The sequence below is a fragment of the Bos mutus genome, chromosome 11, assembly GCF_027580195.1.
Source record: "Bos mutus isolate GX-2022 chromosome 11, NWIPB_WYAK_1.1, whole genome shotgun sequence".
NCBI lineage: Eukaryota > Metazoa > Chordata > Mammalia > Artiodactyla > Bovidae > Bos > Bos mutus.
The window spans coordinates 85,495,711-85,519,237 of NC_091627.1; the positions used below are offsets into that span (position 1 = coordinate 85,495,711).

The window sequence follows — 23,527 nt, forward strand, 5'->3', positions numbered from 1 at the left end:
AAATTATGTAAGAACAAAGTAGCTCATGCTATTTGAAAAGATTCTAGAAAAAAATCAGCAGGACCATCAGCAAACTCCTAAAAAGTATAAAAATGCAAGGTATTACTAGCTGGCTGTGAACATCATTTTGTGGTAGGAAATCATGCCAAAGTGATTCAAGTATAGTGAACAATGATGAGCTTCTCAGATGAAGAGAAAGTCATAGACGGAATCTAGAGTTTAGCTAAGTCTTTTATTCTGTGTCATGTAATAACTTCCTCAATAAGCTAAAATATTACCAGTAGGGGGGAATGAGGTAGTTTAGAAGGATAATTACCTAAGAGGGGCTCTCAGTGTCTTCCCACCACTCTTAGGTGGTTTGTACAGTGGGAGCACCCCAGTACTGGCAGCATTTCCTAAAAGGGGCTGGGCTAAGTACATTTCCAAGGATCCAATATAGAAAATGCCTTACTTAGAAGTAATTTTTAGGGGAGGGGGAGGAGTGGAATAGGGGAAGCAAATGTAAGCCCTTGTCACAGTTAGAGGAGAGGGAGTATTTTTTTTTTTTAATATTTTTATTTATTTATTTGGCTAAGCCTGGAGGATCTTCAGTTGTGGCATGCAAACTCTTAGTTGCAGCATGTGAACTCTTAGTTTTGGCATGTGGGATCTAATTCCCTGACCAGGGATCGAACCTGGGACCCCTGCTTTGGGAGTTCAAGAGTCTTAGCCACTGGACCACCTGGGAAGTCCCAGATGAGAGGGAGTTCTTGAAATAGCTAGTTTTACCTGTCTGAGCATGTGGGCAGCCAAGCTATTTAATGTACTCCCTTCCCTATAATTTCCATTTGTTGAGCAGCTACTACGAGTCAGATGCTTTGCTGGGTGCTGTTCCTCACTCCAAGGGCGACCCCATCTCCAGAGTAATTCCCTAGTGGGTTAGTCTCTTCAGTCACAGCCCCACCACCCCCAGGTCAATCCACAAAGCTCATTGCAAGAGAGAAGAGGCAACTGACACTTTACACTACAGCAGGTAAGCAGAGGCAAGTTCACTTACCTGGCCTGCCAGGTTGAAGTAAGAATGATTGGTCAGATTGACTGGGGTGGTCTGACTGGCCTGTGCTCGATAGTTGACCACAAGCTCGCCGCCATCCAGCGTGTACGTCACCCAGACTTTTAACTCTCCAGGGTAGCCTTCCTCACCGTCTGGACTGAACCGTGAGAACTCGACACCATTTGACAGCACCCGAGGGGTCCAGAGGACCTGGAAGAAAGTGTTTTCAAAGCTATTTAGTCACTCTAGTGCCGAGCTAAATGCCACATTGCAATATTTAAGGACAGCTTAGAACCTTAAAAATAAAACTAGTGAGGATAACAAAACAGAAGCAGACTCACAGATAGAAAAAACTAGTGTTACCAATGGGGTTTCTGTAAGGATAGAGGATTAAACATACAAACATCTATGTATAAAATAAATAAACTACAAGGATATATTATACAGCATGGGGAATATAGCCAATAGCTTCCCTTGTGGCTCAGCTGGTAAAGAATCCGCCTGCAATGTGGGAGACCTGGGTTTGATCCCCGAATTGGGAAGATCCCCTGGAGAAAGGGAAGGCTCCCTACTCCAGTATTCTGGCCTGGAGAATTCCATGGACTGTATAGTCCATGGGGTCACAAAGAGTTGGACATGACTGAGTGACTTTCACTTTCACTTATAGTAACTTTATTTATTTAGAGAAGAGGTTAATTTTTTTTTGGCTGCACTGGGTCTTCATTGTTGCATGGGCTTTTCTATAGTTGCAGCGAGTAGGGGCTACTCTCTAGTTGCACAGTGTAGGCTTCTCACTGTGGTGGCTTCTCTTGCCGCAGAGCATGGGCTCTAGGCATGCGGGCTTCAGTAGCTGTGGTTCCCAGGCTCTAGAGCACAAGCTCAGTAGCTGTGGCACATGGGCTTAGTAGCTCTGCAGCATGTGGGATATTTCAGCACCAGGGATTGAACCTGGGTCTCCTGCATTGGCAGGCGGATTCTTTACTACTGAACCATCAGGGAAGACCCTATAATAACTTTAAATGGAATATAATCTTTAAAACTTGTGAACCACGATGTTATACACCTGAAATGTGTACATAATCTTCTATGCCTTATCAAGTGCCCATTATGAGCCCAGGGACTTGCTAGAAACGTCACACAATCTTTTCTGTCTCAGGACTGACTTAAAGTGGGTACCATTATCCTCATTTAAAGATGAGAGAGCAGAGGCTCAGAAAGGATAAACTGCTTGTTCCAGGCCACACAGCTAGTAAAACGCTGGAATTGAATCAAGTGATCTAATCCTAGAGCCTGCCTCCTTATCATACACCATCAGAGGATGAGGTAGCCAGAGACCTCCAGTCCCTTTGGGGAGCCCTGGGATCACTAGTAAAGGGAATCTTTGCTGACATGAGACCTTCATTTGTTGGGTGCTCATTAGCCACTGACCTGGTGCTTTACATAAACCATTTGAAAAGGATTTGGCTGAACCAACTAAAATTACCATTTTTGTAGGTCAAAACAGTTGTGCACTGGCAATTTTTTTTTTCCCCCACTGGCAATTTCATATGGGTACAACTAATATTATTACCCACATTTTACAGATAAACAAACTGAGTACAGTGGTGTTAACTTGGCCTTAATGTGGGAGGTGTTAACTCTGCCTCCCACATTCTATAGGATGGAGTAGAACCCTTTCACACTTAATGCAGTTACTTAAAGGGAAAAAAATCTTGTTTAAAGTCATACATGTAATGAGTGACAGAGCTAGGATTCAAACAGCCTGAGAGTCTACACTATTCCACAGCCTTACTTTCAGTGAATGTTTTATTCCAATCTTCGTTTTCAACGGCGGAGTTGAGACCAAACACTGTCATTCCAAATAGACTTGGAAGACAGCAACCTGTGTGGGCCATAAGAGTGGCCCATGCGCCCAGGCTCTGCCTACCCACTCCTGACATGGCCTGCATCTCTCACTGACACTACATTTGCCAGGAAGTGGAGCCCGGTAGGAAGGGAGGTCTCTGCCTTCACCTACAGTGAAAGCAGCTGGTATTTGAAACAAATTCAGTGACCTCGGTAAAAAATTAATTTTACACCCTAATTATCTCCTGGAAATGGTGAACTTTTGAGACACTTGAAATATAAAACCCGGTATATGTGTGATTAAAGAAAAAGGTCAATTAAAGTCAATCCTAAAGGAAATCAGTCCTGAATATTTATTGGAAGGACTGATGCTGAAATTGAAACTCCAATACTTTGGGCACCTGATGTGAAGAACTGACACATTGGAAAAGACTCTAATGCTGGGAAAGATTCAAGGCAGGAGAAGGGGACAACAGAGGATGAGATGTTTGGATGGCATCACAGACTCAATGGACATGAGTTTGAGCAAGCTCCGGGAGTTGGTGATGGACAGGGAAGCCTGGCGTGCTGCAGTCCATTGGGTCGCAAAATGTCAGATACTACTGAGCGACTGAACTGAACTGAACTGAACTGAAAGAAAAAGGAATCCCCCAAATGGGAAATTTTATAAATAAAATATTTGAAATAAAATGGTCTTAACTTGCTACCTTGTTTTTCTCCTTTAGAGAAAGGACACGATGGAAAGATTTTCGTGTAAGTCAATATCATCAGATAAAGTGGAAAGTCTTATTCACAGGAGAATTTCCCTGACTCAGTAGTTTCCAAATTTTCCTGAAAACTTCCAAATTTGTTTCTCTAGGCCTACTTACACCATTTCTAATCCTGTCAGGTTATTCAAATTTCATCTTTAAAAAAATGTGTTGGTATAAATAAGAAAACAATTACCCGCAAACCGACAATTATGCAGTAATTGTTGAGATCAAACACAACTGAAAGCAAAGTTCATGTGATACTGCTCATGTTGCTCCATGAAAACCTCATGTCCTAAAATTTCAATGGCTTCATGATTATATTCCGAGTCTTTCCCCACCCTCTGCGGGCTGTTGCACAGCCACTCTCTCAAATATCCACTTATTAAATGACATGCTATATTTTCTTGAAGAACAGTTCAACTCCAACCTCCCTAGCTGCCATTAATACCAGTTCCTGTAGCACACCTCTGGCATCTATACCATGTGGCTCGTTGCCTATAACTGTTATTCTTGTAACTTACTACATGATGCTCACTATACTGGAGTATCAGGAATCCCCATCCTATTATGCTCCCTGGTTCACAGAAGAGGCTCAGTAAACACACGGCAGAGAAGGATATAAACACTCACTATCTTTCTGTGTTTGTTCCTACACGGAGTACCCTGTAAGTAACACCTCTGTGGCAGCAGGAAGAAGCTAGAACAAGGTGCTGAGGCTCCTCTGAAGACTCCTGGCCAAACAGAGCTGAACCTAACTTCCTCTGGTTGGGGTTTGCCCATGGACCTGGCGTATTCCAGAGACCCTCTGCCCTAATACTGCCAGGACAGAAGCCATCCTCTGCCTTCAGCCATCTCTGGCATGAGGAGTTTCATCATGGAGGAAAGGGGAAGTAATGGGGCTGTCTGGCTCTAAGCCACAGACAGGATGCTGATAGAACAGGGTGACCAACTTCCTTCGGCAGGATACGTGGCGATTAGGAGGTAGAAAAGAAGAAATTGTGATTCTTAACATGCCATAAATGTTCCTGTCTTCTCTGGCTTTTCTCTAGGAAATAACCTGGGTGGTACAATTTAAAGGAAAGCTAACTACCAAAATTACCTCTCTAAAATTAGACTAGTAAGACAATCGCTGAGGTTAACCTGCAGACTCCCACACAGCTAGGAAAGAACAGGAAGCCAGGCATTCCCACCTCAGGGAGAAGCTGTCTGATCAGTTTATTTTCCTAACCTGGTTTTCCAGGGGTTCATTTACAGGATGGAAGTTAACGTGGAAAGGGGGAACTGGAGAGAATCTGACGTCATTTTGAGGTGTGAGCCCCTTCACTGGAAGGGTAGCCTGGATGGGGCAGCATGATACCTGCCTGTCAGGGTCGGGGGGAAGAGCTCATAGACCAATACTAGCGGGGTGTTGGGTTGGGGGTACGCAGGTGGCTGTGGCAGACACCAGCAATTGTAGTATATATAGGAATGAGGGCTTTGGGTCAGGCAGCCCAACTTAGGAGTTGTGTGGCCTTTCAGGGCCTCAGATTTCTCATCTGGTGATAATATGGGGTTCTAATAAGGGTGGGAGGTAATATATGCAAATGCTTTGTGCAGGAAGTGGTACATATTGTCTTTAATCCACTTTTCTGTTCTGCCTAAAGTCAACTCTCTGATCCCAAAACTGTGAGACAGGCGTTCATTCCCTGTCTTTCCTAAGTCAAAGGTTGTCATCCTTTCACTCAGGGGCTCCCCTGCCTACTATAGTCAGATGGGCTAGAGAAAGGTGGGTCCTGGAACACAGCCAGCAATCTCCTTCATGAGAGCAGCCTCTTTCCTGGATCACCTTACCATGCATTGACTCTAGGGCCTAGGGCTGTGCCTTGCAAAGGCATGCTTGAAGGGACTTAGTGAGGTGTGCCAGGTGAGGACACTGTGCAATGACTTCAACTCACCTTGTCAAACCCTTTGACTCCTCCATGCAGGCTGTTGGGCCCGTTGTTAATGGCTAGTTTATACTCCTTCCCATCCAACGTGAACGTTCCTTTGGCAATTCGGTTGGCCACCCTGCCAACCACAGCTCCAAAGTAGGGCTGCTTTTGGAGGTACCCTGCAAGGATATGGGATGACAGCGATTTTAAAACCTTCAAGCTAAAGATGAGGCTCACACTGCTGCCCACCACTTCCTTCTAAGGGCAGCTGTAAGTATTAACAACATGGGCATACCACATGTGCATGGAAGCAGGGAAAATTGGTGTTCTTTACACACCACCCTTCCCCTTTCCAAAAGTAATTCATATTCTTTACAAACATTTTAAAAAACTAAAGCACAAAGAAGAAACTTAAATCATCCTGATCTTATCACTAGAGAGAACCACTGACTGTTAATATTGGGTTTTTTTTGGCTGCACTGGGTCTTTGTTGCTGCACATGAGCTACTCTCTGGTTGCTGTGCACAAGCTTCTCATGGCAGTGGCCTCCCTTGCTGAGGAGCATGGGTGCTGGGCTCTAGGGCATGCAGGCTTCAGCAGCTGTGGTGCTCTGATTTAGTTGTCCCACAGCATGTGGAACCTTCCCAGATGAAGAACTCAACCTATGTCCCCTTCACTGGCAGGCAGATTCTTAACCACTGGACCACCAGAAAGTGCACCATTTATATTCTTATGTATATCTATATTGTTTATTTCTTTTGCTTGTTGTTTTGGCCACGTAACATGGCTTGCAGGATCCCAGCTCCCTGGTGGTGGTGGTGGTGGTGGTGGTTTAGTCACTAAGTTGTGTCCGACTCTTGAGACCCCATGAACTGTAGCCTGCCAAGCTCCTCTGTCCATGGGATTCTCCAGGCAAGAATACTGGAGTGGGTTGCCATTTCCTTCTCCAGGGGATTTTTCCCAACCGAGGAACTGAACTCGGGTCTCTTGCATTGCAGGCAGATTCTTTACTAACTGAGCTACAAGGGAAGCCCCACCAGTTCCTTGACCTAGGATCAACTGAGTGCCTCCTGCAGTGGAAACTCACAGTCCTAACCACTGGAATGCCAGGGCATTCCCTCCTATGTAGATCTGCGTATTCCCTTTAATATTTGAGTATATATGTGCATATGCTTTTCAAATGGGTTTCTTTCACTTAGAAACATGCATTTAAGGTTGCTCCATATATTTTTGTGGACTGATTTTTTCTAGCACAGCATAATATTCTGTTGTCTGGATGTACCACAGTTTACTTATCCATTCACCTATTGAAGGGCATCTTGGTTGCTTCCAAGTTTGGGCAATTATGGATAAAACTACTACAAATATTCATATGGAGGTTTTTGTATGGAGATATATTTTTAACTCCCTTGAGTAAAATACCAAGGAATGTGACTGCTGGATCATATGATAAGAGTATGTTTAAGTAAATACCAAGGAATGTGACTGCTGGATCATATGATAAGAGTATGTTTAATCTTGCAAGAAACTGCCAACTATCTCCCAAAGTAGCTATACCATTTTGTATTCCCAGCAACGAATGAGAGTTCCTGTTGCTCCATGTGCTTGCCAGCATCTGGTGCTGTCACTGTTCTGGACTTTGGCCATTCTAATAGGTCTCAACGTTGTTTAAATTTCCCTTTCCCTGATGACATATAACGTGGAACAAATTTCATTTGCTTTCCAGGATCTCGAAAATGTGAAAAGCAGGACTTCTGTTCAAAAATCATTTAGCTACATCTCCTTTTGACTCCTACCTTGATTCATTCAACTGGTGTACACCAAGCCCCTACTCGTTGCCAGCCACATGCTTGGCATTGGAGACAAGGATAAATTCAACAGTAAGCTGCATCATGGACTTGCAAGAATTCTCTCAGAAGGGACCACTTTCTGGCAACAATTAATAAGCCCACCAGTAAGAAGCACTGTTCAACCCTTGGTTTAGATGAAAAGTTTTTAAGGATTAAATGGTAAGGATAGCAGAAATGACTGCTCCTAACTGTCTCTGAGAAACTCTTCAGAACAAATGGATTTTATATTATTTTCTTATGTTACTAAGTTGTTTTTTTTTTTTTTTTTCCCAGCTGCATTGTGTCTTCGTTGTGGCATGGCAGCTTTTTGTTGGAGCACACAGGCTTTCTCTAGTTGCGGCACAAGAGCCTCTCCTTGAGGTGCTCGGGCTTAGTTGCCCCGTGGCATGTGGGATCTTAGCTCCCTGACCACGTATGGAACCGGAGTCTCATGCATTGGAAGGTGGATTCTTAACCACTGGACCACATCGTAAGTCCTTATTACTAAGCTTTTAAATAAATCAAAATGACAGAAAGTGACAGTCCCCCAAAGTCTGAATAGGGCTAAGAAGATTGTTTTTGAAATGCAGAAAATACTATTTTCCATGAAAAAGGGTAGTTTCTAGGTCAAGCCAAGAATGCTGGTTTAATCTAGTCAGTAACTTAAGTAGTTTGGCCCCAGGAAAACAGCAGGGAGGGAACACAGCTGCACCCATCAACGGAAAATTGGATTAAAGATTTACTGAGCGTGGCCCCGCCCATCAGAACAAGACCCAGTTTCCTCAGTCAGTCTCTCCCATTAGGAAGCTTCCATAAGCCTCTTATCCTTCTCCATCAGAGGGCTGCTGCTGCTAAGTCACTTCAGTCGTGTCCGACTCTGTGCGACCCCATAGACGGCAGCCCACCAGGCTCCCCCATCAGAGGGCAGACAGACTGAAAACCACAGTCACAGAAAACTAACCAATCTAATGACATGGACCACAGCCTTGTCTAACTCGATGAAACTATAAGCCATGCCACGTAGGGTCCCCCAAGATGGATCGGTCATAGTGGAGCGTTCTGACAAAATGTGGTTCACTGGAGAAGGGAATGGCAAACCACTTCAGTATTCTTGCTTTGAGAACCCCATGAACAGTATGAAAAGGCAAAAACATAGAACAGTGAAAGACGAACTCCCCAGATCAGTAGGTGCCCAACATGCTACTGGAGATCAGTGGAGAAATAACTCCAGAAAGAATGAAGACATGGAGCCAAAGCAAAACCAACACCCAGTTGTGGATGTGACTGGTGATGGAAGCAAGGTCCGATGCTGTAAAGAGCAATATTGCATAAGAACCTGGAATGTTAGGTCCATGAATCAAGGCAAATTGGAAGTGGTGAAACACCTTCTTCAAACAATACAAGAGAAGACTCTACACATGGACATCACCAGATGGCCAACACCGAAATCAGATTGATTATATTCTTTGCACCCAAAATGGAGAAGCTCTATACAATCAGCAAAAACAAGACCAGGAGCTGACTGTGTTCAGATCATGAACTGCTTATTGCCAAATTCAGACTTAAATTGAAGAAAGTAGGGAAAACCACTAGACCATTCAGGTATGACCTAAATCAAATCCCTTATGATTATACAGTGGAAGTGAGAAATAGATTTAAGGAATTAGATCTGTTAGAGTGCCTGATGAACTATGGACGGAGGTTTGTGACACTGCACAGGAGTAGGGACCAAGATCGTCCCCAAGAAAAAGAAATGCAAAAAAGCAAAATAGCTGTCTGAGGAGGCCTTACAAATAGTTGTGAAAAGACGAGATGCCAAAAGCAAAGGAGAAAAGCAAAGATATACGCATTTGAAAGCAAAGTTCCAAAGAATACCATGGAGAGATAAGAAAGCCTTCCTCAGTGATCAGTGCAAAGAAATAGGGGGAAACAAAAGAATGGGAAAGACTAGAGATCTCTTCAAGAAAATGAGAGATACCAAGGGAATATTTCATGCAAAGATGGGATCAATAAAGGACAGAATGGTATGAACCTAACAGAAGCAGAAGATATTAAGAAGAGGTGGCAAGAATACACAGAACTGTACAAAAGAGATCTTCATGACCCAGATAATTATGATGATGTGATCACTGACCTAGAGCCAGACATCCTGGAATGTCAAGTCAAGTGGGCCTTAGAAAGCATCACTATGAAAAAAGTTAGTGGAGGTGATGGAATTCCAGTTGAGCTCTTTCAAATCCCAAAAGATGATGCTGGGAAAGTGCTGCACTCAGTATGCCAGCAAATTTGGAAAACTCAGCAGTGGCCACAGGACTGGAAAAGGTCAGTTTTCATTCCAATCCCAAAGAAAGGCAATGCCAAAGAATGCTCAAACTACCGCACAATTGCACTCATCTCACATGCTAGCAAAGTAATGCTCAAAATTCTCCAAGCCAGGCTTCAACAACACATGAACCGTGAACTTGCAAATGTTCAAGCTGGATTGAGAAAAGGCAGAGGAACCAGAGATCAAATTGCCAACATCTGCTGGATCATCGAAAAAGGAAGAGTTCCAGAAAAACATCTACTTTTGCTTTATTGACTACACCAAAGCCTTTGACTGTGTGGATCACCACAAACTGTGGAAAATTCTTAGAGATATGGGAATACCAGACCACCTGACCTGCCCTCTTAGAAATCTGTATGCAGATCAAGAAGCAACAGTTAGAACTGGACATGGAACAACAGAATGGTTCCAAATAGGAAAAGGAGTACGTCAAGGATGTACATTGTCACCCTGCTTATTTAACTTATATGCAGAGTACATCATGCGAAATGCCAGGCTGGATGAAGCACAGGCTGGAATCAAGATTACCAGGAGAAATATCAATAATGTCAGATATGCAGATGACACCACCCTTATGGCAGAAAGTGAAGAAGAACTAAAGAGCCTCTTGATGAAAGTGAAAGAGGAGAATGAAAAAGTTGGCTTAAAACTCAAGATTCAGAAAACTAAGATCATGGCATTTGGTCCCATCACTTCATGGAAACAGTGAGAGACTTTTTTTTGTCGGGGGCAGTGGTGGGCGGGGGTGCTCCAAAATCACTGCAGATGGTGACTGCAGCCATGAAATTAAAAGACGCTTGCTCCTTGGAAGAAAAGCTATGACCAAAACAGCATATTAAAAAGCAGAAAAAAAAAAAGCAGAGACATTACTTTTCCAACAAAGGTCCATCTAGTCAAAGCTATGGTTTTTCCAGTAGTCATGTATGGATGTGAGAGTTGGACCATAAAGAAAGCTGAGTGCCGAAGAATTAATGCTTTAGAACTGCAGCATTGGGGAAGACTCTTGAGAGTCCCTTGGACTACAAGGAGATCCAACCAGTCCATCCTAAAGGAGATCAGTCCTGAATATTCATTGGAAGGACTGATGCTGGAACTGAAACTCCAATACTTTGGCCACCTGATGAGAAGACCGACTCACTGGAAAAGACTCTGATGCTGGGAAAGATTGAAGGCGAGAGAAGGGGACGATAGAGGATGAGATGGTTGGATGGCATCACCGACTCAATGGACATGAGTTTGAGTAGGTTCTGGGAGTTGGTGATGGACAGGGAAGCCTGGTGTGCTGCAGTCCCTGGGGCCGCAGAGTTGGACAAGACTGAGTGACTGAACTGAACTGAACTCTCATAACGACATATATGAAGTTCAACCCTGAAGATGGCTAAACATATCAGAAACCTTCCTGTAATGACATATATGAAGTTCATCCCTGAAGATGGCTGAACATAACAGAATGTCTTACTTGATATTCTAAACACTTCTTTGTCTTTTGAAAATAGCTTGCTTTCCTTTTTAAATAAACCATTAAATTATCTAAATTATAGCATAAGGTTGAAAATGTCTCTCTCAATCTAGCACCTGGAATACTTCACTATTTTTTTTGATGTGCCACACAGCTTGCAGGATCTTAGTTCCCCGACCAGGGATGGAATCTGTGCCCCTTCCAGTGGAACAGAAGCTCGGAGTCCTAACTACTGGACCACCAGGGAATTCTCAGTATCTAGAATATACTTTCGGAGAAGGCAATGGCACCCCACTCCAGTACTCTTGCCTGGAAAATCCCATGGATGGAGGAGCCTGGTAGGCTGCAGTCCATGGGGTTGCGAAGAGTCGGACACGACTGAGCAACCTCACTTTCACTTTTCACTTTCATGCATTGGAGAAGGAAATGGCAACCCACTCCAGTGTTCTTGCCTGGAGAATCCCAGGGACGGGGGAGCCTGGTGGGCTGCCGTCTATGGGGTCGCAGAGAGTTGGACACAACTAAAGCAACTTAGCAGCAGCAGCAGCAGAATATACCTTAGATGCTTTAATTCGACCTGGCATTTTGTGGCCCCAGTCATGGATGCCGACAAAAGAATGCCATTTAACTTTCTCAAGATATGTTAATAACATGGGGTGGGGGGCAATACAGTCAATAAAAGCTAGATCACTGTAATCCAAGGGGATCTATTTTTTTTCTCCCTTTTAAGAACATTTGGGGATAATACTTTATTTCACCTCCTGCTGCTGCTGCTGCTAAGTCGCTTCAGTCGTGTGCAACTCTGTGCGACCCCATAGATGGCAGCCCACCAGGCTCCCCCATCCTTGGGATTCTCCAGGCAAGAACACTGGAGTGGGTTGCCATTTACTTCTCCAATGCATGAAAGTGAAAAGTCAGAGTGAAGTCACTCTGTCGTGTCCAACTCTTAGTGACCCCATGGACTGCAGCCTACCAGGCTCCTCCGTCCACGGGATTTTCCAGGCAAGAGTCCTGGGGTGGATTTCTTTCACCTAGACTCCCACAAAACTCAGACTCACAGAGATAACGTATTCAACATTACTGCACTCACAAAATTCATCTGCCTACAATGCGGGAGACCCAGGTTCAATCCCTGGGTCGGGAAGATCCCCTGGAGAAGGAAATGGGAACCCACTCCAGTATTCTTGCCTGGAAAACCCCATGGACGGAGGAGCTTGGTTGGCTACTGTCCATGGGGTCGCAAAGAGCTGGACACGACTGAGCGACTTCACTATCACTATGCCTACTAAGAATCTGGTGCTTCCCAGGTGCCACATCATCATCATGGCACACTTTTCGTATGAACTGTGCAAAGATGCCTTTTGTTTTAAGATCCATGTGACTCTTATATCAGAACTAAAATTAGGAACTTTCCTGGTGGTCCAGTGGCTAAGACGCCACGCTCCCAATACAGGGGGCCCAGGTTTGATCCCTGGTCGGGAAATACACCCCACATGACGCAACTAAGAGTTTGCATGCTGCAACAGAGATCGAAGATCCTGAGTGCCACAACTAGGACCCAGTAAAACAAGCAAATAAATATTATTAATTAAAAAAATAATTAAAACTAGTAAGAAATGAGTGTGTGTATCCAATTCTCCTTGGACTCACGGGCAATTTTGCACCAGTTAAGTAATCTCTGTGATTCTGTTTCCACTGAGCAAATGGTTATGCTAACAGAGAGATGACTCAGCAAAAGTGAGTCTAAAGCATTCTCTTTTGCCACTTGTCAACTCTCTTGCCTTCTGACTCTGAAGACAGGAGATAGGAACATCCAGAAACTGAAAGGGATGTAGAGAGTAAGGGGAAAGTGGAGCTGATTATCCCAGTCCCTGTACCTTCCTACCAGAGTCTCCTATAATAGGCTTGCTGAAATTACCAAAGAAATTCTGCTGAATGTTACCTACACCTTCTCCAAGCCAAGCTGTGGAGGCTCCAAGGTAGTTAAAGACAACCAACCAGAGGGCAAGGAATAGAATCCTCAGGAATATTTAGAAAACATTTTTGTTAAGGAAATGAAGAGCCAATTTCAGTCTGCTAAGGGAAAACCAATTCTGTTTTCTGTTGACCTCCCATCCTGGGCTATGTTGCTAAAGAAGCAAACAGACAGAAAGACACACACCTAAAGGAAAACCTCAAACCTCCTCTCTAACAGATTTTGTCCACACGTTTACCACCGAGCAGAGAATTAATTCTCAAGCAGTTGCCCTTTGCTAACTTTATTTTGATCTCTTTTTCTCTCTAGCTATTCAGTGTGCCAAGAGACAGCAAGCACTATGTACATTTTCCTTTGCCCCAGTGAAATTGCAGTTTTAATTATTTGTTTATGCCATTATTTGACTAAGGTATATCTCCACATCTAAACTGCAGGCTGCATGAGGGCGGGGACCTGTCTCCTGGAATGAGATAACTGAATCAACAATGATTGAATGCATGAATTAATACACGTTCTTAGCTGTCATGGATTCCTGCAAAATAAAATCCATCCCAGTTATAAGGAGACTCATTTCTTGACAGTAAGTTGGTCTTCCATGTTCTTTCAGTACATAGTTAAAGCAGATAAGCTTCTGCACCCGCTGAGCTTACCTTACTGAGCATTTCTGAAACAACCAGACCTCAAAGAGAACCTGATTAAGCAGAAAGTAAGTAGAAGACGCACGTCTTTGATTTTTTTTCCCCTTCTTCAGAAATGGCAAGAGAAAGAGCTGGGAGCCACACCCCCTCCAGCCTGTAGGTCTCCTTTCCCGCCCTCTGAGATCAGGCAGTTCAAAGATCGCTCCAGGGTTGCTGAAGTTTTATCTTTCCCTCAACTGACTTTTTAATTAGGGCAAAGCCTGAATGTATAACCGGAAGCTAAGTTCTACGCAGTTTCTATTCACTTTGTCTTTTCCCAAACACTGGATCACAACACACTGAGTCAGCCGGATCCAAGCGGTCACAAGCTCGGTACTTCCTCTCGGTCCCCGCATCCCTGGCTGCTGGTGTGGGGCAGTGTGCGCGGCACTGCCCGTCGGCAGCCCGGGGCGGAATTCAACCCACCTTCCAACTCGTCAAAGCCGAGCACCACATCTGAGGCTCTGCCCTGCCTGTCTTTGACCTCCAGGGCTGTGATGGTGCAGCCCCAGGAGATGATGTCCACTCTCAGCTGGTCTGACTGCAGCTGGAACTTCTCCACTGTCCCTGCTCCCAGGGGCAGGTCTCCAAACACGGCTCTGGTCACCGAAACCATGCTGAGCTCAGGGTGTGCAGCTGCTCCAAGTCCTTCGAACTCCCGCCGCTAAACCTGTAGCCGCAGAAATTTACTGGAGAAGGGGCGGGACGCGGCTCACACTCCTCCCCTTTCTTGCCTGGATTTAGGGAGTGACCACTCCTGCAAAAAATATCCTCTGGGACTTCTCTAAATCATTCCTCTGCCTGAGGGAAGGCAAAGTTTCCAGCTAGGCTGGCAACTTCCAGTCAGTTCTTTTCTTTTGGAACCCTGACTGCACTGCATGTTGGGAATGGTAGTTTTTGGAATGTGAAATTGCATTTTGGGGCCTGTAGTCCTTCTAAACCGAAATCCTGAATCTGCAGTGTTCTACCGTTTTTCCGGCACGAGGTTCTCAACAAGCAAAGACATCCGTTAATGGTGGCTGACTTTCAGATAAGACGCTGAAAAATGAAGAGATGAGAATTAGGAATAGTGAAGGGAGGAGATCTTGGGGGAAATTTTGATTTTTAACTCTTTGACCCAGTGGGAAAGAAGTACAAAGCTAATTTAGAAAAGGGGTAAATAACTGCAGGTTTCTCTGGACACTGACTGAGGATCCATTCTGTTTGTCCCACACAAACAACTCTGAGGTGTTTCTGCTGGAGCCACTGCGGAGAGGCTCTCCAGACTACCAGCCTGGAGTAGCAGCCTGCACAGGGTCCCATGTAGAGATTAGGACATAGTTTATATAGAGGCAGTCTCTGACTTTCTTTTCCTCAGGGAACTGGGAAAGGACCTTGGGTATATACCCACTCTTATTCCTAAAATCCAAAGTTCCTTTAAAAAGGGATTAAGGATGAATATTTATTAAGGTCCTAATAAATGTCAGATACTGTACTTTGATTGCTTCCCAGGTGACTCAGTGGTAAAGAATCCGCCTGCCAATGAAGGAGAGGCAGGTTCCTTGGGTCAGAAAGATGCCTTGGAAAAGGAAATGGCAACCTACTCCAGTATTGTTGCCTGGAAAATTCCATGGACAGAGGAGCCTGGTGGACTACAGTCCATAGGGTTGAAAAAAATCAGACCCAATTGAGTGAGTGAACACGCAGTACTTTTATTATCTCCTTTCCGTAAGCAGAAAAATGTTTTAAGTATATACTGCTTGAAAAGAGACAGAGGTCATGGATAATTGTTAGGCTTTGATGTGCCTCAGAATTATCTATAGAGATTTAAAAAAATACATATCCCCAGGCCCATACCTGGAGTTTCTGATTCTGTGAGTCTAGGGTGAAACTCAGGAATCTCCTTTTCTCACAGATTCCTCATGGTATTTTAATGCAGTCTATCTGGAACCAGACCTTGAGAAATATTGCTCCAGGTTTTGATGACTAATCTCAGATGGTTTTGGTTTTTCTTCCCCCACTGATGTCAGAGGACTAGAATAGAGATATGAAACGCCTTATTAGGATTGTCAGATAAAATACAGGGGCCTGGTATTTCTTTGCTAAATCTGTCCAGACAGTACTGGGCCTAGGAAGGGGAAGGATTCTGGAATCCTAACAACATGTTTTACTTGACTGTCTATATACTCATCTCATCTTTGCTTGATACTGATTTTGTTTTGGTTTCTAGATACTTCAGAGGGGATCCAGCTAGACAATGTGTGATCAGTTGTTTAATCATGTCCAGCTCTTTGTGGCCCCATGGACTGTAGCTGCCAGGACCTGCCAGGCTCCTCTGTCCATGTGATTCTTCAGGCAAGAATACTGGAGCGGGTTGCCATTTCCTTCTCCCGGGTATCTTCCCGAAACTGGGTCTCCTGCTTGGCAGGCAGATTCTTTACTACTGAGTTCGGAGAAGGCAATGGCAACCCACTCCAGTACTCTTGCCTGGAAAATCCCAAGGACGGAGGAGCCTGGTAGGCTGCAGTCCACGGGGTTGCGAAGAGTCGGACACAACTGAGAGACTTCACTTTCACTTTTCACTTTCATGCATTGGAGAAGGAAATGGCAACCCACTCCAGTGTTCTTGCCTGGAGAATCCCATGAACCGGGGAGCCTCGTGGACTGCCATCTATGGGGTCACACAGAGTCGGACACGACTGAAGCGAGTTAGCAGCAGCAGCAGCAGCAGCCTAGGAGGCCAGCTAGACTATGGTGAAGGCCAAAATACACCTATGTCTAGGGAATTGGGAGAATTGGGATCACGCTCTGGGAATCAAGTGCTAATAAAACAAAACTGTCTCTCAGTCATGTCTGTGTAGTTTGAAGGAATATTTAACATTCTTGTCACAAAGCCTCAATTCTCATTCATGAATCAAGGGAGTTCTGATAGAAAAGGGAAAAAGAGAACTTGCAACAAGCTTCAGTGAAGCATAACATATAATAACAAAAAGACCCAAACAAGTCAAATTATAGACTGTACTGCACTTACACAATAATGGCTAGGCACTCTTAGTGCTGCTCCATCAGAAATTCTCATAAACTCTGCCACCCTCATCAGCCCACTTAACATTTTTGTCTGATTCATACATAAGCCCTTTTGGCAATGCTGTATTAGCAAGGATGACTTAGAATCTCTTCTGTGAGCAAGAAGACCAAATTTTCTTTTCTCAGCCACCGGTTCTCAATGTTCTGCCAAGCTCATGTTGTCACAGAAATAAACAAATGCATTTGGATGGCCAAAGCCAAGTATCACTGTGGGTGTCTTGTAACTTGGCTTGGTAGAAAATGAAACATACCATGATGCCTCTCTAACAGCCTCAATTTTCCTTTAGGTTTGAACGGTTTAACATAGTGTCCCACTTTGTGCTAAGTCAGCTGTCAGGCACAAATCTTGATTTTTTCTTACCAAAGTGTCTTATTTTCCTAGTCCTACAGTAATACTTTATAGGAATATCTGTGAACTTAAAAAGAAGAGGAAGCCATTTAAATCTAAAGAAATATTCTCCATCCCAAATGCTGCTGCTGCTGCTAAGTCGCATCAGTCGTGTCCGACTCTGTGCGACCCCATAGACGGCAGCCCACCAGGCTCCCCCGTCCCTGGAATTCTCCAGGCAAGAACACTGGAGTGGGTTGCCATTTCCTTCTCCAATGCATGAAAGTGAAAAGTGAAAGTGAAGTCGCTCAGTCGTGTCCGACTCTCAGCGACCTCATGGACTGCAGCCTACCAGGCTCCTCCGTCCATGGGATTTTCCAGGCAAGAGTACTGGAGTGGGCTGCCATTGCCTTCTCCGTCCCAAATGTTGGATTGGGTTAAAAACAAAGTAGTAATTTTGAGAGTGAAGCACTGTCAAGTTTTAGGGGATATTTATTTTTACTTGGAGGGTAGAGGCTAAGGGTTTGGTTATGAGACAAAGAGTGTAAGAATTGTGATAGTTATGTCAAAGAGGAGTTACAGAGAATACCTTTTCTTTCCACCAGAGAGTGAGGTATAGGGAGAATAGGTCAAGTATAAGGTCTGTTTTTCTTCACAGATGGAGGTTAGTCCCCAAAGCTGAGTGCTAGGAGGTCAGGAATGAGGAATCTTGGTCTCTGGGCCCCACCTCCTCCTTCTACACAGAAGTGTAGAAGTGGTGGTCTGAAGTGGGCCCATCAGACCCTAAGCCCATGAAGATCAAGGCTCCAAAACCTTAAGCTGTTGACAGGCTGCTACGCAGAGCAAACTCCCCAAAGTCCTGGTGATCCAGTGGTTAAGATTCTGCACTTTCATTCACACAGCCTGGGTTCGATCCCTGGCAAGGAGCCAAGATCCCACAAGTTGGGCAGCATGGCCAATAAGAAAAAAAAAATATGATAGTAAACTCTCTGCGATGTAGTAATAAAACCAACTCACAATACCTCACAGTTTGTCAATAAGGAGACCTAGAATAGCTTTTCAGTCAGACTGATACATTACCACCCTCCTATTTCCTTTCTCCTTGCTCAGAATTCCAATAATGTTTATTATCATTTCTTTTCATCAGACACTCAGTATGTACTATCTTCGATCATTCCTTATCTCTCCATGAATACATTTTGTTGTTGTTACTTTTTACTCAACTATTAGCTCCCTGAGTCAATTTTTTGGGACTTCCCTGGTAGATCAGATGGTAAAGCATCTGCCTACATTGCAGGAGACGTGAGTTCGATCCCTGGGTCAGGAAGATTTCCTGGAGAAGGAAATGGCAACCCACTCCAGTATTCTTTCCTGGAAAACCCCATGGACAAAGGAACCTGGTAGGCTACATACAGTCCATGGAGTTGCAAAGAGTTGGACACGACTGAGCAACATTTTTTTCAATTTTTGACTTATATATATATATTTGTAACCCAAACAACACTATATTTGGTTTCAGATGAAAACTACTTGAATCTGGAAGCCACACATACCTGGGAGAATGGCATCAAGCTCAAGAGAGGTAGGCTTCTTCACAGTTCAATTCCTCTCCATTTCATCAACGATTTTGAAATAGCTGCTGGGGAATGTATTATGGAGACTGGTAAGTTGTTGAGGAAGATAGATTAAACTTTGCTGTATGACATGTTCATTTATCAAATAGTCAATGAATATATACCGGGCACTGTGCTAAGTGCTGATTGTACATTGGTAGGTAAAATATGACCCTTGCTTTCAAGATATTTACAATCTAAAGTCAGGTGATGTTCATCTCTATCCTCCATAAAAACGTAAGTAAAAATCTTCAAAATTCAATTCATGAATTTAGTCAATGCCAGATGAAACAAAGTCCTGAGACTGGCCTCAGATAGCTGTGATCAGGCCTGCCCAAAGATGATCCACCATAGTGGGAATATTTTAGAATTTCCTGCCTCCAAGCCCAATGACAGGCAATTTTAGCTGCTCAATAAATAACTATTGAATGAATACCTGATATACATACATATATGCTATGCTTTGTCACTCAGTCGTGTCTGACTCTTTGCTACCACATGGATGTAGCCTGCCAGGCTCCTCTGTCCATGGGGATTCTCCAGGCAAGAATACTGGAGTGGGTTGCCATGCCCTCTTCCAGGGGATCTTCCCAACCCAGGGATCCAACCCAGGTCTCACGCATTGCAGGTGCATTCTTTATCATGCTGGTGCCAGAAAACCTGAGTTCATGAGGCACCAGCACTTACTGTCTGGGCAGTTTATTCAGCCACTCTGGGCCTCAGTTTTCTCATCTATAAAATGGGAATATCACATGATTGACCCATCCAATTATTAATCGATCACTAGTAAATAAAGTCAGAGAAGGCAATGGCACCCCACTCCAGTACTCTTGCCTGGAAAATCCCATGGATGGAGGAGCCTGGTAAGCTGCAGTCCATGGGGTCTCTAAGAGTCAGACACGACTGAGCGACTTCGCTTTCACTTTTCACTTTCATGCATTGGAGAAGGAAATGGCAACCCACTCCAGTGTTCTTGCCTGGAGAATCCCAGGGATGGGGGAGCCTGGTGGGCTGCCGTCTATGGGATCACACAGAGTCAGACACGACTGAAGTGACTTAGCATAGCATAGCATAGTAAATAAAGTGTTAAAAATTTACTGAGCACCACATTAAGCACCCCTATGAGTCAACACTATCATCTCAAACAGAAATTGAGGCTTAGAGAGATAAAGTAACTTGTGCAAGATCATGTGATTATAAGCCAGGAAACCAAGATTTGATCCTGGGCAGCTTGACTACAGAGATAGGGGCATTTGGCCACTTCCTTATATGCTGCTAGTATTATGGTTAACTGATAACATGGATTCCAAAGCACTAACTGAACTCTAAAACATTACATCAATATAAACTAGTCATCTTCTAATTTTATGGTAATTACAAGTTTTAAAAAATCAGTTTCTGAAAGTAGGTTCAAGATGGCATTGTATTCACTTACTGTAGTTAAAGAAGGGCCCAAGGAGAAGAACTAGTCCTTGGCACCCAAAGACCTTGGAAACAAGACACTCATCACTTCTGGACCCTTTATATATTCATTTTTTATTTGTTATTATGTCTCCTGCCAAGAAAATGAAGCTCCAAGAGAGCAGGAAATCCCAGTACCTAGGACAGATTAGCAGATAACTAAAAAATATTTGCTGAGTGAATGTTTGAGTGCCAGAAAGGATGAGAAACATCTCTTATATCAATACAAAGCTGGTGAAAGTCTCAATTCATATAACCACTCTTGAGGACAACTCATCAATATCTAGTAAAATCAAATTGCATATAACTCATCAATGGTCCATAACCCAACAATTATATTCCTTGTAATATACCATAGATGATCTTTTGCATATAGGCACAAAAATATTTATGGCCGTAGTATGCATAAAAGTGAAAATTTGCTAAAAAAGTGAAAATTTATTTTTGTTGTTTTTTTTAAAGATTTTTTTTTAATGTGGACAATTTATAAAGTCTTTATTGAATTTGTTACAATATTGCTTCTGTTTTATGTGTTTTTTTTTTTTGGCCATTCGGTATGTGGGATCTTAGCAGGAATAGAACCTGCACCCACTGCATTGAAAGGCAAAGTCTTAACCACTATACCACCAGGGAAGCCCCAAAAGAATGAGAATTTGGAAACAACGTAAGGTCTGTCAATTGACAAAGGAATAAAAATATTGTGGTAGATCCATATTCCATAATGGAATATAGCATAAAAGGAAATGAAGCATAACAGGCTCCGCAGGACCTCAAGCATGTATTTCATAATTATGATACTTAAGGGAGAAAAAGATCAGTGGCAGAAGGATACAGATACATCACTTATTGTTGTTGTTTAGTTGCTAAATCATGTCTGACTCTTTGCAATCCCGTAGATTGTAGCCTGCCAGGTTCCTCTATCCATGGGATTTCCCAGGCAAGAACACTCGAGTAGGTTGCCATTTCCTTCTCTAGAGGATCTTTCTGATCCAGGGATTGAACTGGCTTTTACTGCATTGGCAGGTGAATTCATTACCACTGAGCTACCAGGGAAGCCCATATCATTTATGTCAAATGCAAAATTTTATAAAGCACACTAGATATCCCAGCATTCAAGACATTAGTCTAGAGTCATTTAGGTTGGTAAATTGTACAGCTAGGATTTGAATCCAGAGCACTCTATCAAAATGCCCCTGGTAAACACTGATAGTCAGATATGGATTAAACCCTATAGTGCTCTGTAAACTTTGGTGATTGATCTTTACTCGGAAAATCCCATGGACGGAGGAGCCTGTTAGGCTACAGTCCGTGGGGTTGCAAAGAGTTGGACACGACTGAGCAACTTCACTTTCACTTTAGTTTGAGTCAGTGGTGGTGCCAAGGGACTGGCCTGGAGGGTTGGTTGGGTCTTTTCTTCCTCCCATTCTTTGATATGACTAATAGAAGTTTAAGCAAATTATGTAAAGCAGCTTTAAAACAAGTCCCTCATCCATTCCCTCTGATTTAACTACAACACCTATTTATATAAATTCTGGGGCCACAGCTAGCCTGAACACATTATTTTCTTTTATACAGACTAAGTAGCTACTTCTAGGAATCTTTTGTGATAGCAATACTCTCAAAAGTCAGAATGTTTTTTATTTCTGAAAAGTATAAACCAACTCAAGCTTGGCTTAGGCAAAAAAGGGAATTTATTGACTAACAGCAAAAACTCTAAAGATGTTCAGGCATGTTCAGGCATGGCTGGATCTGGACTAAAACTACGTCATTAGGACCTGGTATTTCTCTTCCTCTTGTTTCTGTTTTCCACAATGTTGGCCCTTGTCTCAGCATTCCTTTTCTATCTATGATTTCTAGTATCCCCAGGCTTATATCATCCTATATTCCAATCTTGCGTGTGTGCGAAGTTGATTCAGTCATGTCTGACTCTTTTCGACCCTATGAGCTGTAGCCCATCTGTCTGTGGGATTCTCCAAGCAAGAATACTGGAGTGGGTTGCCATGCCCTCCTCCAGGGGATCTTCCTGACCCAGGGATCGAACCCGCATCTCTTCCATCTCCTGCATTGGCAGACAGGTTCTTTACCACTAGTGTGACCTGGGAAGCCCACACAACAATCTTAGAATAAAGCAAACTTCACATTCCCAATAATATCAACAAAAGTCCCAGTATTGAATCGCACTCAGTCACGTGCTCTTCTGAACTGATTAACTGGTAGTTGGTAGGTGGAGTCAGGCTCACCCAAGAATATGGACTGTGAGAGTGGGGAGGGGTTATTCCCTAAGGGAAAATCTGGATGTTATTTCCAAAGAGAAAATGGATACTGATCAGGCAAAAACAACATGTCCTCACCAAAAAGAGTAATGTCATTAGGGTATTAGAAATTAGAAATAAAAAATAGCTACATAGGGAGTCCTTGTAGAGAGTTCAAGCATTTAGAATATTTTGACACACCAAAATACGTGTCTCCTATGGAAAACAGTGTGGATATTCCTTAAAAAACTGGAAATAGAACTGCCTTATGATCCAGCAATCCCACTGCTGGGCATACACACTGAGGAAACCAGAAGGGAAAGAGACACGTGTACCCCAATGTTCATTGCAGCACTGTTTATAATAGCCAGGACATGGAAACAACCTAGATGTCCATCACAGATGAATGGATAAGAAAGCTGTGGTACATATACACAATGGAGTATTACTCAGCCATTAAAAAGAATACATTTGAATCAGTTCTAATGAGGTGGATGAAACTGGAGCCTATTATACAGAGTGAAGTAAGCCAGAAAGAAAAACACCAATACAGTATACTAATGCATATATATGGAATTTAGAAAGATGGTAACAAGAACCCTGTGTACGAGACAGCAAAAGAGACACTGATGTATAGAACAGTCTTTCGGACTCTGTGGGAGAGGGAGAGGGTGAGATGATTTGGGAGAATGGCATTGAAATATGTATAATATCATATATGAAACGAGTCGCCAGTCCAGGTTCGATGCATGATACTGGATGCTTGGGGCTGGTGCACTGGGATGAGCCAGAGGGATGGTGGGAGGAGGGAGGTGGGTTCAGGATGGGGAACACGTGTATGCCTGTGGCGGATTCATTTCAATATATGGCAGAACCAATACAATATTGTAAAGTTTAAAAATAAAATAAAATTAAAAAAAAAAAAGGAAAAGTTAAAAAAAAAAAAAAGAATACATGTCTCTCATGAAGAACTTTCGACATTTTGCTCTTTCCCGGCTGGA

The 23,527-nt window shown here is 43.4% G+C and overlaps 1 protein-coding gene across 1 annotated transcript in view; it reads right to left on the minus strand.

Moving 5' to 3' along the window:
• GALM (galactose mutarotase) overlaps positions 1-14,663 on the minus strand; it is a 52,608-nt gene extending 37,945 nt beyond the window's left edge. The window contains exons 1-3 of the mRNA XM_005893757.3: positions 14,233-14,663; positions 5,565-5,719; positions 1,037-1,243 (exon numbers count right to left, since the gene is read on the minus strand). Of these exons, the coding sequence (XP_005893819.2) occupies positions 1,037-1,243; positions 5,565-5,719; positions 14,233-14,422 (552 nt within the window). The 5' untranslated portion in view covers positions 14,423-14,663. The remainder of the gene's footprint in view (positions 1-1,036; positions 1,244-5,564; positions 5,720-14,232) is intronic.
• Positions 14,664-23,527: the final 8,864 nt, after the last annotated feature.